The 15,111-nt window shown below is 35.8% G+C and overlaps 5 protein-coding genes across 7 annotated transcripts; 2 read left to right on the forward strand and 3 right to left on the reverse strand.

Moving 5' to 3' along the window:
* On the forward strand, nt 1,858-3,949 carry LOC104788233 (mitogen-activated protein kinase 10-like). The gene is made up of 6 exons (XM_010513954.1): nt 1,858-2,087; nt 2,388-2,517; nt 2,621-2,758; nt 2,864-3,196; nt 3,281-3,461; nt 3,549-3,949. The coding sequence occupies exons 1-6, from the start codon at nt 1,858-1,860 to the stop codon at nt 3,719-3,721; spliced, it is 1,185 nt and encodes a 394-aa protein (XP_010512256.1). The 3' UTR covers nt 3,722-3,949.
* LOC104788232 (protein FAM133B) lies at nt 3,979-5,925 on the reverse strand. The gene is made up of 5 exons (XM_010513953.2): nt 5,572-5,925; nt 5,039-5,140; nt 4,573-4,708; nt 4,447-4,493; nt 3,979-4,351 (listed from the first exon to the last, which is right to left on the reverse strand). The coding sequence occupies exons 1-5, from the start codon at nt 5,656-5,658 to the stop codon at nt 4,163-4,165; spliced, it is 561 nt and encodes a 186-aa protein (XP_010512255.1). The 5' UTR covers nt 5,659-5,925; the 3' UTR covers nt 3,979-4,162.
* Nucleotides 6,005-7,575, forward strand: LOC104788234 (sm-like protein LSM6A). 2 transcript variants are annotated; one of them, XM_010513956.2, is made up of 5 exons: nt 6,011-6,097; nt 6,183-6,234; nt 6,436-6,581; nt 7,141-7,254; nt 7,353-7,575. In XM_010513956.2, exons 3-5 carry the CDS (start codon nt 6,467-6,469, stop codon nt 7,397-7,399), a joined length of 276 nt encoding a protein of 91 aa, XP_010512258.1. In that variant the 5' UTR covers nt 6,011-6,097; nt 6,183-6,234; nt 6,436-6,466; the 3' UTR covers nt 7,400-7,575. The 2 variants fall into 2 exon arrangements, with proteins under 2 accessions (XP_010512257.1, XP_010512258.1); XM_010513955.2 differs by lacking the exon at nt 6,183-6,234 and having other exon boundaries at nt 6,005-6,097.
* On the reverse strand, nt 7,692-11,893 carry LOC104788235 (LETM1 and EF-hand domain-containing protein 1, mitochondrial). Its single transcript, XM_010513958.2, has 15 exons — nt 11,747-11,893; nt 10,875-11,511; nt 10,465-10,777; nt 10,223-10,369; nt 10,035-10,123; nt 9,847-9,939; nt 9,640-9,766; nt 9,460-9,524; nt 9,208-9,382; nt 8,902-9,096; nt 8,759-8,806; nt 8,542-8,688; nt 8,373-8,455; nt 8,167-8,282; nt 7,692-8,073 (listed from the first exon to the last, which is right to left on the reverse strand). Exons 2-15 carry the CDS (start codon nt 11,468-11,470, stop codon nt 7,985-7,987), a joined length of 2,283 nt encoding a protein of 760 aa, XP_010512260.1. The 5' UTR covers nt 11,471-11,511; nt 11,747-11,893; the 3' UTR covers nt 7,692-7,984.
* LOC104788239 (serine/threonine-protein kinase CTR1-like) lies at nt 12,260-15,105 on the reverse strand. Of its 2 annotated transcripts, XM_010513965.2 has the most exons (11): nt 14,479-15,105; nt 14,308-14,382; nt 14,085-14,189; nt 13,916-14,001; nt 13,689-13,809; nt 13,459-13,601; nt 13,253-13,374; nt 13,094-13,179; nt 12,874-12,998; nt 12,643-12,774; nt 12,260-12,540 (listed from the first exon to the last, which is right to left on the reverse strand). In XM_010513965.2, the coding sequence occupies exons 1-11, from the start codon at nt 14,908-14,910 to the stop codon at nt 12,534-12,536; spliced, it is 1,434 nt and encodes a 477-aa protein (XP_010512267.1). In that variant the 5' UTR covers nt 14,911-15,105; the 3' UTR covers nt 12,260-12,533. The 2 variants fall into 2 exon arrangements, with proteins under 2 accessions (XP_010512267.1, XP_010512268.1); XM_010513966.2 differs by lacking the exon at nt 12,260-12,540 and having other exon boundaries at nt 12,638-12,774.

Here is a 15,111-nt window from a genome sequence, read left to right on the forward strand (position 1 = left end):
AAAAAAAAAAAAAAAAAAAAAAAAAAAACCGAACATACATTGCAATTTAGTAGAATTATATGAATAACTATATATTGAAAAGAAAAAAAATAATGCATGAATAACTAAGTATTGTATGTGTGTCAATTCACTATTCCAATAGACTAGTTGTGGACCGATCAGAACTAAAAATTTTGAAAGTGGAAGAACATTTTAAAATTCCTAAGAAAATAACGTCATTCGTAGAAAAGAATGACATATAACAAATTCATCACTGGATTGCTGGACTGCCATTTTTGTTATTATGTATTTTTTTTCATAAATATGAGGATATATATGTGGAAGAATTTAACTAGTTAAGAACTCTTATATCTTTTGCAAATGTATATTTCTTGCCTATTCTCGGTAAAATACTTTAAAGAAGAAAAACACATCATTACCCAAAAAGAACTAAGTGCAACAAAGGGGAATATATCTTCGACTAAAAAGGTAACAAATATTTTATTATTCTGTAAATAATAAATAGAAACAAAAAAAGTACATAGAAACAAAAACAAATATACACATATTGTAAATAAATAAATAAAACTAGAATAAAAACAATTATAAACACATTTGAAGCTTCTTTATTTTTTTTTGGACATATACACATATTTTAAGTTTAAACTACAAATTAGCATAAAATAAACTTGTAAGACTAGTTTGAATTCTGTTTGGTTAACAATAATCTATTGCCTTGAGTTTTTTTTGTAAATGATTATGATGTCAAACTTCAGTTGTGGTGATTTAAAATCGTAAAAAAAAAAAAAAAAGAACAAGGCTTAACATTATAGTTGGTACATGAAACTGAAATCAAATAATTAAGAGACAAACCGAAAAACTCATAAACTTTAATTTTTGATAGATTTATTGGATTGCAAACTGAATTACAAAAAGAACGATCACTTCTAAGAAGTGGGAATTATGCTATGCGTTAGAAGAAGTGATCTCCTTCTCCATTGTCGTCCATTCGTCTGTAACCTTGCAATATCCCTCTTGTCATAGAAGAAGTGATCTCCTTCTCCATTTTTAATACCAATTTTGATTGTTTGATGCATTTATTTCGAAATTTGCAAATTTTTCTAGCGAAATGAACTAGTGCGAATGTGAATTGATGGACTGTATGGTTCTGTGATTCTAACATAGTAATTCACTTTGGCACTAGTCCATTTCGCTAGAAATATTTGCAATGGACTTTTCGGTTGCATGATTAAGCCGAATAGACATTTTCCATTATAAATCTTTGATGCTAATGGACTTCAGACTTCTTAAGGATCCGATCTAAATGAAATTTTCAAGAATATTCTTATACTATAATTTAAAATAAAAAAAAGTAAAATAATATTTTTGAATAAAGAAAAATTAGGAATATGGAAACCTATCCAAATTTTATCACTATGTTTGAATTGTAACTTAAGAGGGTGTATGAATCACAGGAAATAAATCCACAGGGATTACATAATCTTCTTTTAACAACTTACCTAAAAACAACTTACCTAAAAAGAGGTTACTTCAAAAATTCCATTAGTTAATTATTATTTTTATATATAGAAGCTGAGAAAATAAAAATAAATAAGATTACTTAGTAATTTTTATCCACAGATGGAAATGAAAATTGACAGCTAATATTACCAAATTTTTTTAAAAATTAAAGTTATGATTATTTCTTGTATTATCACAACTCATATCCCATGAGTTCTTAGTGAGTTAAGCGTCCATACTTACACTCCAGCCACTATATAAATTTAGTTCCCAACCCAAAAAAAAACAAACAGAACTACTTCAGTTCTTCTAAACAGAATAGTTTAAGCTTGTGAGAGAGAGAAAAAAAACAAAATCATGGAACCCTCTAATGATGCTGAGACGATGGAAACTCAAGGCGAGGTTACTACTAACGGTGTTTTGCCGTTGTCTCCAATGCTCGTGACTGATGAGCATGCTCCGGGGAATCTCAGCCATGACGGAAGATATATTCAATACAGCCTCTTTCAGACTTATATCTTTAAACTCACCGCAAAGTATCAGCCACCGATTACGCCTATTGGCAGAGGTGCTTCTGGTATCGTTTGGTAATATTACTTTCCTTTTAACTGAATCGTTTCATTTCTTTTCCTAACCATTTTGAGCTCTTGTTTACATAATACATGTTGTGTGGACCGTGTGGTGTAGATGATAGTTGGTTGATAAAAGTTTTTTTTTTCTTTTTTTTAGAAGAACTCGAAATATTTCCATCTCTAAAATTTTTAAACAATCGTCTTTTTTTTTTTCATGAAAAAAAAGTAAATAAATGATATATCATTCATGATTTTATGTTATATTTGTTACTTTAAAATACTGACATAAGTTTTTATGAAATATTTTTTGAATAGTTCGGCTATGAACTCAGAGACCAATGAGAAGGTGGCAATCAAGAAAATAACGCATGCATTTGATAACCTAATCGAAGCAAAGAGAACTCTCCGTGAAATCAAGCTTCTTCGTCACTTCGACCATGAAAACGTTCGTTTGGTTTCCAACCACACAATTCTCTTTTTTTTTAAAAAATTATTTATTATTCTTTGACTAAAAAGCTAATTATGTAATTAAATTTTATTTGTATAAGATTGTTGGAATCAGAGACGTAATCGTGCCTGCTCAGAGAGATTCATTCGAAGATGTTTACATTGTGTATGAATTCATGGAGCATGACCTTTTTGGAGTCTTAACATCCGAACAAGAACTAACCAAAGATCATTGCATGGTTTGTGTTTGGAACTGTTTCTTGAAACGTAAAAATTATTTTTATTAGAGAGAGCTTGAGAATATATTCAATTAATGGTGTCCCTCTCTGTTTTTTTATTTGCAGTTTTTCATGTATCAAATCCTGCGTGGATTGAAGTACATTCATTCGGCTAATGTGCTACATAGAGATTTAAAACCGAGCAATCTCCTCTTGACTACACAGTGTGACTTAAAGATCTGTGATTTCGGGCTTGCTCGTTCAACTCCTGAGAGTCATGAAATGACTGAGTATGTTGTCACAAGGTGGTACCGTGCACCCGAGCTTCTGTTGGGCACTTCTGATTACACCGCAGCAATAGATGTTTGGTCCGTTGGCTGTATCTTCATGGAAATGATGAACCGCAAAACGCTCTTCCCCGGTAAAGATCAAGTTCATCAGCTTCGTTTGCATCTGGAGGTATAGTAAAATAAAGAACCCTTTCTTTTGTGTTAAGAACATAATATACTTTTCTGTGACTCTTAAAAAAGTCTTGTTTTGCAGCTCCTAGGCACTCCAACTGAAGAAGACCTTGAATTGTTCAGTGAAAACGCTAAGCGTTACATACGGCACCTTTCTAAGCATCCTCGCCAATCTTTCTCTGAGATATTCCCGAATGTGCCTCCTTTGGCAATAGACTTGGTGGAGAAGATGTTAACCTTTGACCCAAGAAAGAGAATCTCAGGTCAGTATTCTGTCAATTTATATAGAGCCTCTTATGCAGTTTTATTTATTTGGATTCTTATCATCATTTGTTTTTGCCACTTTGCAGTTAAAGAAGCGCTTGCTCATCCATACCTTAGCTCGTTGCACGACCCTAGCGATGAACCAGAGTGCATGATGCCCTTCACTTCCGATTTAGAGGAAAGTTCACTCACAGAGGAGCAGGTTAAGGAGTTGATCTACTGTGAAGCCCTAGCTTTCAATCCTGAGCACCAGCCATAAGTGACCTCCTTGGCCTGACAACAATTCCGAAAACAGCCGTCCATGTTATCATTTCTATCCATGTTTTTGCTTTTTCAAACTTCACCTTCTTCTGTTATTGTTCTTTTCAGTTTTGTTGGATAATTTCTTGTATTTCCTGTTGCTTGGACTGAGAGTTTCTCAGAACATTTTGCATGTCGTATGATTTTCTGCTGAATTCCCCCAATGAAATCATTCTTGCTGTTGTCAAATTCATTTTTTTTTTTAAGCAAATCAACTGAAAAACCATGATTGGATTATGTGGACATTATTGCAACTCTCAATCCAACAAATAATAATACATGAGCTATTGTCAAAAATATAACATTGCGACAAGGAAGAAAGGCAATCATATCCTAATTTGAGTATTTTGATTGAAGACAATCTTACTCTTGTAATGGTTCTTTTGCAGTTTTGCTTCTGTCAGTTCTTCAGATTGCCAAAGAATTTAGAGAGTGGTACAGGGCCGTCGGTTTCGTCTTTACTTTTGCTAGAGTGTTTGTCTCTGCTGGACTTGTGCTTCTTCTCCTTCTTTGATCTTTTAGAACTCGATCTTGATCTTCTAGATTCATCTTCATCACTACTAGATGATGACTCTGAGGACGAATAGTGCTGCAAACACATAACACAACCCAACATGGTTAACATTAACATAAGCTATAAAACATGACACCATCTGTTATAAAGTTAAAACTTTTTAAAAGCACCTTTCTCTTTTTGCTTCTCTTCTTCTTTGAATCTCTATCTTTCTTATCTGTGAGGTCAACAGTTAATAAATTCCTCGGAAAGAAGGTTCAGAATTCAGATATTAGGTTAAGTTGATCATATATTACCTTTTCGGGACTTATCGCTAGAGTAGTTCCTTCCCTTAGAGAGTTTCAACGCCCTTTCTGCATCCAGCTGAGCTCTATACTCACGCATCAGTTTATCGGTATCTGCTTCAAGTTCTCCCTTTTTCATTTCTTCTTCCTAAACATGTCACGTGAAGAAGATACAATGTTAAACATTTACTGGTGTTTCACAATGCAGAGAAGCTACAAAGGGTAAGAACTAAGAAACAGATAATGCAGGTAATGAGTCTAATGGCAATATCAGACTGAGATGGTCCATCTATGTGTTATGCGAAATACGATGCTCAAGTTACCTCAAAGCTTTTACATTGACAACAATAATAACGAGCTTATCAACACTTAATGATTCAATGGTCAATCTAATATATACGGCATTATAACAAAAGACAAACATTCCAAACACCATTCATAAGATCTTAAACATTGCTATATAATTGTAAGCTTTTACCTTTTGCTTCTGCTTATACTCTTCCCATGTAATTGTATGTGTCGTCTTAAGGCTAGCCAAACGAGCCGCATGCCACTCTGGTGTATGAAATGAACCATCCACCTGAGACAATCCTCATCAGAAATGTTCCGGTACAGATACACAATATGATCACCAAACTAACAATACAAAGAAGAAAACTTTGACAGCAGAAAGAAGCAAATTGCTCCAATATCAAAGTTTGACTTCTCTCTTATGTTAACAGATTACAACAACAATAAGAGACTCTCAAAATCAAACTGAAACACAAACTTCAATGTTACACACTTTACGAAATTACATCGAAACATGAATTGGGTATTGTCAAAAAAGCCCTAATACAAAGTTATTATTCCCCAAAAAATTGGAACTTTCATTAGAGATCTACAAAGCTTAATTCTAAAAGTGAAATAACGCAGCTCGATGACCCATTTAGCATAAAGATCAATCAACAAAAATAACAATTGAGTTGGTGAGAATAGAGAGGAGGGAAAATAGTATGAAAAGGTACAAACCATTCCGTCTTCAACCTCATCGGGTTGAGCTGAGCTGGAGCCAACCCTAGATCTCTGCATAGCCTTGTAAGCTTGATTCTTCCCCATATCTGATTTGATTGATTGATTGATTAACCCAACAAGAAATAAAAAGTCCGCAAATTTCTTGAAGGGGAGAAGGAGAGAAAGACAACAAATTAGAGATTGAAGCTGCGAGGGATTTTGATTCCTGCTGTTGAAATCAAGGGTTTGGGGATTAAAGGTCTAAAGGAGAGGATCTAGGGATCTGTAGAGAAGCGAGCCAGAGAGAGAGAAGAGAAGAGAGAGACGAGAACTGTGAGGCCGAACCGATTCGGCACTGGAGATTTAATTCCACCCCCAAATTATAAATCTCTATAAAAAGGACCATTATCGTATACTATATAGTATTAATATGTATATTTTACATATATTATATAGTTTTGGAAATTAATAAAAACCCTTTGGAGGACTGTTTCATTATTTCTTCGTTCTCTCTCTCTCTCTCGGTCGACTCGAGTAAAGCCAGGTATGGATTCCATCTTAAAGTTTCGATTTTTCTTTACTTTTTCAATCGATTCGACTGAAAGTTTAGGTTTTTATTTTTATTTTAGGGTTCGGAGTCTTTTTTTGTTATTGAGATCGTTGAGGAGCTTTACTGTTCCGGTAGGTTACGACTGAGTTTTGTTGTTTTAATTCGAGTGAGTTTATGGGTTTTGCTTACTCTTGACGGGGAATTGTTTCGTTTTTAGATGAGTGTTGTACTTGTATAGACATATCTGAGTCGTAGTCCTGTTTTTGTCTTTGTAGGAAAGAAATTTCAGAGAGTGAGTCAATTGATTTTCAGATCTTTTAACTGTTTTGCAGAAGGTACATATAAAGGATCGTGCTTTGAAAGATGAGTGGAGTTGGAGAGAAAGTATCTGGAACGACTAAGACACCAGCTGATTTTCTCAAATCGATTCGTGGGAGACCTGTTGTTGTCAAGCTCAATTCTGGTGTTGATTATCGAGGTTGGTCTCTCTCTTATCTCTCGTCATGTTCTTATGTGTTTTGTGTGGCTGTGTAGCTTTGGTTTTAGTTTTTTGCAAGTTCTCTACCTATCTCTACTACACTTTAAGGTTAGAAGTTTAGACTTAGGGCTGGTTCTTTTCGCTATGTTAATGGAATGAAAGAGCTGCTTGTTAAGTGCCCACTCAAGTAACTTAATTCTCATTCATTTGGAGGTTATATTCCTTACTTATAACTGATTGCTTAAAAAAAACTTGTCACAAAATGAGAAGCTTTCCTTACATTTTCTGTGGTTTTCTTGTGAAATTCTTCTTTACATTTTACTTTCTACCTGTAATAAGGCTACAATAGTTGACTTAGAGATTTTTGAGCGTGAGTTTGTCTCATAAACATGTTTTAAGTTAGTTTGTCTCATGATCAAGGCTTAAGGTCATGTAAGAGAGACCACTTATCTCATTCTTGTTGACTTGTTTCCCTTGGTACCCGAGTCAGTTTTACCTAAGTTCTGGTCAAACTTAACACCGAGTTCTTGATCAAGAATTGATAATTTTTTTTACACAGGCATTCTTACTTGCCTTGATGGCTATATGAACATAGCAATGGAGCAGACAGAGGAGTATGTAAACGGGCAGCTCAAGAACAAATATGGTGACGCCTTTATCCGTGGAAACAATGGTAAATTGAATCTCTCTGATTCATCTTTCTCTCAATTTTCTTTTTTTGTGTATCCTTCTTTTTAAGTAAATAAATTTGTGTGTTTTTGTTGGATGCAGTTCTCTACATCAGTACAGTAAAGAGGACTGTAGCTGACGGCGCCTAGGTCCATCCTGATGCATTATCATCAACAACACTAGTGGTCACGTTATGGCTGCCATTGGTGTTGTCTTCTTCGATCTCATATTAAAAGAGCTTCTTGTAGTTGACATGTACCAAGAATGTTATTATCACAGTCGTCGCTTTTTTTCTTGCTATTATGATATTATTCACTTTTTAGGAGATGCTGACCCCAAAGATTATAAGATTAGCCTATGACTTCATACAATCAGACGAACAAACAAGTTTAGGAGTCTAATAATGTCGTTTAGGGAAACGCTTGGAGAGAAAAAAAAAACGTTGTCAAAATAGTAAGCCTGTCAATTATCATATTCTAAGCCATTGACACAGTTGAATCAAAAGCTCCAATAAAAATAATACGCTCAAGATACCATTCTTGGCGTAATGTGGTTTTTTTAGTTTCCAACCTCTTTTCACATAACTAGCAAAAGGTCTCATACTCTTAGCCGCTTGTATATATAACTGCTTATGTCCAAGCAGTAAAACCTGAAGTAGAGTTTCTCTCAATGAAACTCTACAAAACTATCTTCACTGCTACTTAAAAATGTCTTAAAATCAACGTATCCTTCCTTCAATTTGATTCTTCTTCCGTTGCATTTTCTTCTGGCTTACTTCCCAACCTCCCTAACCTTACAATGTCTTCCACCATAATTCTTCCCTCTGTTGAATAACCAGTTCAAAACAAAGATCAACCAACATATTAACTTCTGAGAGATAAGAGCTCAAGCAGGTGAGGATCGCTCTGTTCTTTACCTTTATCTTTGGAGAGACTACTGATTAGTTGTTGAAGGCCATCCTTGGCAATTGTGTCTTTCAGGTACATTGCAGCAGCTGCAACTTCATCTGGTGTGACCTTTCCATCTCGATCCCTGCGTGCATTCAAATTGGATCACTTTAATATTTTACTCACAGAAACAGAACACTCAAACGAGTAAATGGAGAATATAATATGTGTATACCTGTCAAGAAGCTGCCAGCCTTTCCCAATTTTGATATCCACATCATCAATTTCCTTCTCGAGGTTTTGTATCAGACCATCAACCTTAAAAAGTATGCTTGACAAGTTAGTTCTGATAAAAATCTCATCGAACTTTGATATTCTTTTAGAATTATTTGAAACCTATTTACCTTTTCCATTAGTGCAGACGAAACCTCGTCTGATTCAGCAACTTCCTCAGCTTGGTCACTATCTTCTCTAGCTGCTTTGTATGCCTTCACTGCAGCTTTTTCACCATCTACATCTTCTCTCTCGACCATTGTGTTATAGAACTCCATCTGGAGAAACAGAAAAACAAAGTCTTTTAATCTAGGACACAAAAAGCTAATGCATTTGTGTGCAGCGTACCTCTTTCTTGACCAATCTCAGGAATTCTTCGCGCTCTCTACATACAGACTGTTCATATCAAAAACAAGTAGAGCGTCAAATAAGTATCAGAAAAATTGCACTGGGTATTCATTATTGACAAACCATAGACTCGTTTTTCTTACAGAAGCAGAAGCTAAAACACCCAATGCACGGCTAAGTTTGCAAAGATCATCTTGCTGTTCAAGAACTCTAGCTCTGGCCTGTTCTTGTGCTTCGCTGGCCGTTGGTATGGTCATCTCTTGCAATGCCTTATCCTCTTCGGCACCTTTAACATCCTTAATCCTTGTAAGCTCTTCTTCTTCTTTCTCTTCTTCTTCCTGTAAATATATTGATAAACAAAATATTAACTCTGGAAAACACAGAATTCGAGTTCTTTAACTTCCTCAAGCAAGCATAATATAATACAATCAAGTGGTATATGATCAGACCTTGATCAGTTCTTCTTGCATCTCAAGGTACTCTAACTTCCTCCTTCTCTCAGAAATAGGGTCTTCAGATGGCAGAGAAGTAATACCAACAGTATCCACAACCTCGTCAGGTAGAGAAGAAAGAGTAGCTCGGACAGCATCCTCTGCCTTAACTCTTCCAGAAACCGTGAATGCCCTGATATAAACTGCTATCAGAAATTTATTCGCAATAGAACTGATGGAAAAACGAAATAAAAGAGTTCTGGAACCTACCTAGAGAGGATCAACAACGACGAGGGGACAGAATGATTAAGTGACAAATCCATCCAATCGCGAAGCTGCAAGATTGTTCCGATACAAAAACATTAATAGCTGTAACATTATTTTTTCCTGATGGAGTTTAATATATAATAATAAAGAACCAAGAAATCATAGGAGTAAAAAAGGAGAAACCTGTTGCCTCATCTCTTCAACTGAAACCAGTCCCAGCATTCCCCGTTCCCTGCAATCTTCACGTAGCTCAGCTTCTGAAAGGGAATCCACACCCTCAGCTCTAATCAGTTTATCATCTTCCTTAATGCTGCAATGAAAAGAAGTAAATATTAAACATCAAAGCAAGGTAGCAAGTCTAATAACAATGAGATGTGGAAGTAACTTAACCTCCTCAGTCTTTTCCTGAGCATATATCGGAGATACGCATCTGTTCCATATGGGCTAATACCCATATATTTGCACATGTTAACCAAGCGAGGCCTATATTTGAGAAACAAAGAGGTAAATACTGTCAGAATATGTTCCTTTAAGAGCACAAGATATCTCCAAGATCAAACAACAAAGGAGCAACAAACCTGCTAATGTTATCCAAAGTAAGCTCATCGTTGAAAAGCTTTGCAAAGCCCAAAAGTTCATCATTATGGACTATTTGACCTCTTCGAACCTGCAAGCCAGGATTATAAGAACAAGGAAAATGAATTTCAAATCCAAAAACCAAAAGAAAAGAAAGTATCTTAGCCAACACAAAATTATGACTTTTTACCTTGTCTAGAAAGTCATCCAGGTCTTCAGCGGTTTTCTTTACTTCTCCAGATCTTGAATGTTTAACTTCCTTAGCCATCTCTCTGGCAGTTTCCTGAAGAAACTTAGCATATTCCATCCTTGCAAGTAATTTCCTTTTCAATGCTTCCTGTGCATTAACAAAAGAGCAACATCAAAAAAGAGATCACGAAGGCAAGAAGGTAACAAATGAATGTGTAAAGCCGACACTCCTTTGACACATACCTCTTCTTTCATCTTGTCTTGGAAAGTTGACGGTAACATATTAGGGAAGAGCTTCAAGAAAACTGGCAGAAGGAACTCCATAAACGGCACGAGGATGAACACTGCAAACGGCACTAATCTAAAGATATCAGCTGTAGTTCGAGTAAGCTGTTGCCTTTCTCTTCTGGAGAGACTCTTTCCACCAGCCAACTTGAGAAGCAATCTAGAACTGATTCTAGTGTCTGCCCAGAGTAATTTGGTCCCCAGCCAATAATGTTTCATTGTCGACACAAACTCCTGCTTCCAGTGAGTAAGCTTTTTCGCCCAATCCGCCCTGTAGAAAAACAGAAAGTCAGTACACTACACTACAATATCAATGCATAAAGCCTGGCGATTAAGAACACAAAAAACGTAAGGAGAGAAAGCTAAACCTGTTCATGGCAGCAACAGCTCTTATAGCAGGACCTATCTTAAGAACAATTGCCCATGCCCTCTGTACAATAGATCGAGCAACCTTTTTGGAGTCTTGAAGACGTTTAGCTTTCGCCTTTGCTTTAACACTGCTAAGACTTTCAACAGCTTGATCACATTCCTCAGGAGATGCCTCTTTCCTATTTTTAGCAACCTCATCAACTTTTTTATCCTCATCATCAGGCTTCTTAGCTGCAACTGTAGTAGCATAACGAATGAATACGCTCCTATACCTCATCCCAAGAGAAGGACCAACTTCTGAACTTCCATAACCAAAGGCCGAAGAGTGAAAACCATGGAAACTACGATTGAAATATCCATTCCTAGAAAGCAACAAGAGACCATCTTCTCTTCCTGTAAAGGACTTGTGTTGTTGAGTCACAGGTTTAGTTTCCACGGGAGGAGGAGAACGGTTGATAGCAGAATGGTAAGCATGTGAATGAACCACCGTCTGAGAAGAGTTTCCAATGGATTGAAAGCTCTGAATCGAACGAGCATAGACATTCAAGTAATCTGAAATTATACTCTTTCTCCTAATGATCGCTCTTGACGCCATATTTTTTCAATATCCTTGTCGTTTGTTCAAAGCTGAATCATCTGATTTTTTTTGGAATAGGACAAAAAAAAAAAGTCGCTAAATCAAAAGCTACGAAGATGAAGACAAATTCAGCGAACCCATAACTAAGAATCAGAACCGAAACAAAAACCTAGACGATTAATCGAAATCGATTACGAGAAAAAAATCACAATCTTTTACCCTAGGAAGTGAAATGCAAAACTCTTGATTTCAAACCTAGTTTGAGGAAATCGAGAGAAAGATACGAAAACTTACAGAAGACGGAGGAATCTGAAGATGACGAACACTGTTGACCGGAGAAAGTGAATCACCACGCCGGAGAAATTTGAGAGGTTTTAGGTATGCGGCAAATAAATCGTGAGCAAAGGGTTTTAGATTATTTTTTTTTTGCTTTCTGAGGACAGAGATTAATAAATAAAATACATTTTTTTGCTTATACCTGTATGAGTGAGTAAATCTCCACCGTTGGATCATATCTAGAGGGTCCGTACCTTCTCCATTGTCACCACGTGTGCGAATCCTCGATCAGATGTAATTATACTTGATGCCCACGACGAAGGGATGGATATATAGATTTATTTATTTTTTTCTCATCAATTATTTTGCTTTTGTTTTGTATTCATAATTAAATTACTAAAATAATTTATAAGCTTTTACTTTTCAATCAAACAAACAAAAATAGAATTATATCCATTATCATTATAAATTTATCAAAACTAATATTTGTTCACTTCTTAGACAAAATTCACATATCTGTAATTTTAGCATTAATCATGTTGGATTTGATGCTATATTTTTTCAATATGAACAAGTGATGTGTATGTTTATCATAAAATATATTCTTTACAAAATAACCCAAAAAAACTTATGAAATACAAACAAACATTATAACAACAACAAAAAAGTGATCTTCTGTTTCTAACAAGGCTAGTGAGTTTGTGAATCTGCTTCTTTAGTATGCAATACATCTCACTCTCATCTTGTTTTTTTCTCCATCTCATGGGTTAAAGTTTAACGTTTTGATTGATTCAATATTTCCATTTCATTTCCTGCAAAAAAAGAGAACATAACATGATTAATCTAAATATTTGGTTTAACTAAAGATTAGAATTCATACTGTATTAAAGAAGATGAAACTGTTTTTGTTTTACCAAGGGAACTTAAACGTGTCTTTCCACCAACCCTGCTTCGAACAGTTTGCGACTATCTTGTCGAGCCGTATGATAATCTCAGAGAATGTTGGCCTCATACCGATTTCTGGATGCCAACATTCCTCAATCAACCTACATTATATAATCACGATTCTTGACTTGTTAATGATGTTCAAGAAACAAATCACAGATAATGTTTTTGTTCCATGAACGAGATCTTGAAATGCTTACTCTTTCAATTCCGGAGGGTAACTCTTTGTTTTTGTTCTGATTGTTTGTCTTTTTCCTTCTATACACATCGATTCTGCAACCTCCTCAGGTGTTTTAGGATGGAATAAAGATACTCCCTCAGTCAACTTCACATATGATACCAAACAAAAAACATTGCAGAGTCTGAGACTTGAGACATTTAACTATAAACAAAAAGGCTAAAGATTTGTGTTACTACTACCTCATACAAAATGACACCAAACGAATGCACATCAACCCTTTTATCGAAGACTTCGTCTTTGTATATTTCGGGTGCTATGTAGTAATCTGCAGTTCAAAATGTAAGCATAGGATCTTTCAAGAACAAAGCTTCTTGTACAAAATGTAGCTTTTTTCTTACTTGACTTATCGATTTGAGCTTCGTGGTTCACTACTTTTGCATTTTCTTCTGCAATCTTTGACAACTTTATCAATCCAAATCCAGAGATCTTCAATTGCCCTCCTCTATCCAGCAAAATATTTCTGGCACCTTACAAAAAACTTTCAAAATATTATCCAAACTGTTATTTTTCGCCCTTAACTAACATGCTCTCGGCTTTATCTTACTTTGGCTTTAACTCGCAGTGGATGATAGGATCTGGTTTACATTCATGAAGATAGTTCATGCCTCTGGCAATATCAAGAGCAAATCTCAGAGCTTTTGATGGTGACAGACGACCTTTCTTTTGAAGATAACCAGTTAGATCACCCTGAAATTGGTTTAATGAAACAAGATTGCCACACTTGGATTCGGAAATAAAGTGGAAAAAAAAAAGACAAATACAGTGCTTACTTACTTTTGGATTATATTCAACTACAATCATCATTGGTAGATTTTGAGTAACGGCTCCAACAAATTGAACAATATTTGGATGCCGAGCTTTTGCTAGCAAAGTCAATTCGTTTGTGAAAGCATTTCTAGTCATATCAAAGAAACAGAAAGAGCAAAACAAAGTGTTAAGTTATTTCATGTAACCAACAACATATTAAACAGAGAGAATTCAAGAACAAGAAGAATGCATACACGCGTTCCCGATCTGAATAACTATCTTTGTCGAATATTTTTACCGAGACTCGCGTGCCATTCCATTTAGCAACTTGATAAGTTCCCTGCAAATCAAACACATCAGCAGGATACGAGAGATTTAGTAGACAAGATTCTCAGCTCTTGTAATTGAGGAGAATCAACAAACCTTGGAGATGCCATCAACTTTTCGGACTTGAAGCTCGAGTGGATTAAGCTCATACTCAGGAACTTCTTTCGGATTCCCTACCGTCATTGGAGTCTTTCTGGTTTTCTAAAAATTAACACACAAAACAAATCTTGAAGATGAAACAAAGCACAAGAGGAAGAGAAAGAAACCAATCATCTTAAGAACATAAAGGATAAATCTTTTTGTTAATAAAAAACCATACCGGAGCTTTAGCTCCTCGTGCTTTCAAGAGATTATACACTTCAACATTCCCATAATACTTTGCATCAACCGCCGCCTGAACAATGTTAACAAACTGTCACCTATGCATAAAGTTTAACCAAAACCAAACCAATAATCAAACCAAAAACAGGGGAATTAGAAGAAGACAGACCGTGCTGCCCCAACGATCACGAGCATCAATGTTAGCTCTCCGGCTAAGAAGAACCTTAACAACTTCGTAATGACCTTCACAAGAAGCAATATGAAGAGCCGTACGACCATCAAGATCAATGCTATTCACATCGATTCCTTCATTAAGCAGCTCCTCAACACCATTCACATCACCTTTACTCGCCATAAAGAGAAGCTGCATCGTCGAATCAAGATTCTCGGGAACAGACATATGCGGCCCGCAGCTAAGAGACTCAGGGCTACGTCGTATCGGATCAAGCGAAGATTGACGACCAAAGCTGAACCTCATATTGTTACGTCGTGGATCCAAAGAGTTTTGGCGCGTGAATTGTCGGCTTAGTGTTCTCCGCATTGATCCTGTCGAGAATTGTCTCGATATCCCTCGCTTCAATTGCGCCGCTACGTTCTCCATGATGTTGATTGAAATTGCCAAAACAGAACCAACGATCAGTTAAGGATCAAAACCACATTGCATCTTTTTGGAGATAAGACGATGACATTGCAAGGAACAGAGACGATCGTGCTATGTTTTTTTTTTTTCCTTTTTTTGATTGTTCTTCGTTTTGGTGTTATCCATAAAACAGATTAGACAAAACAATGGTTTCATTGGCTA

Source organism: Camelina sativa, chromosome 5 (assembly GCF_000633955.1).
Source record: "Camelina sativa cultivar DH55 chromosome 5, Cs, whole genome shotgun sequence".
Classification (NCBI taxonomy): domain Eukaryota; kingdom Viridiplantae; phylum Streptophyta; class Magnoliopsida; order Brassicales; family Brassicaceae; genus Camelina; species Camelina sativa.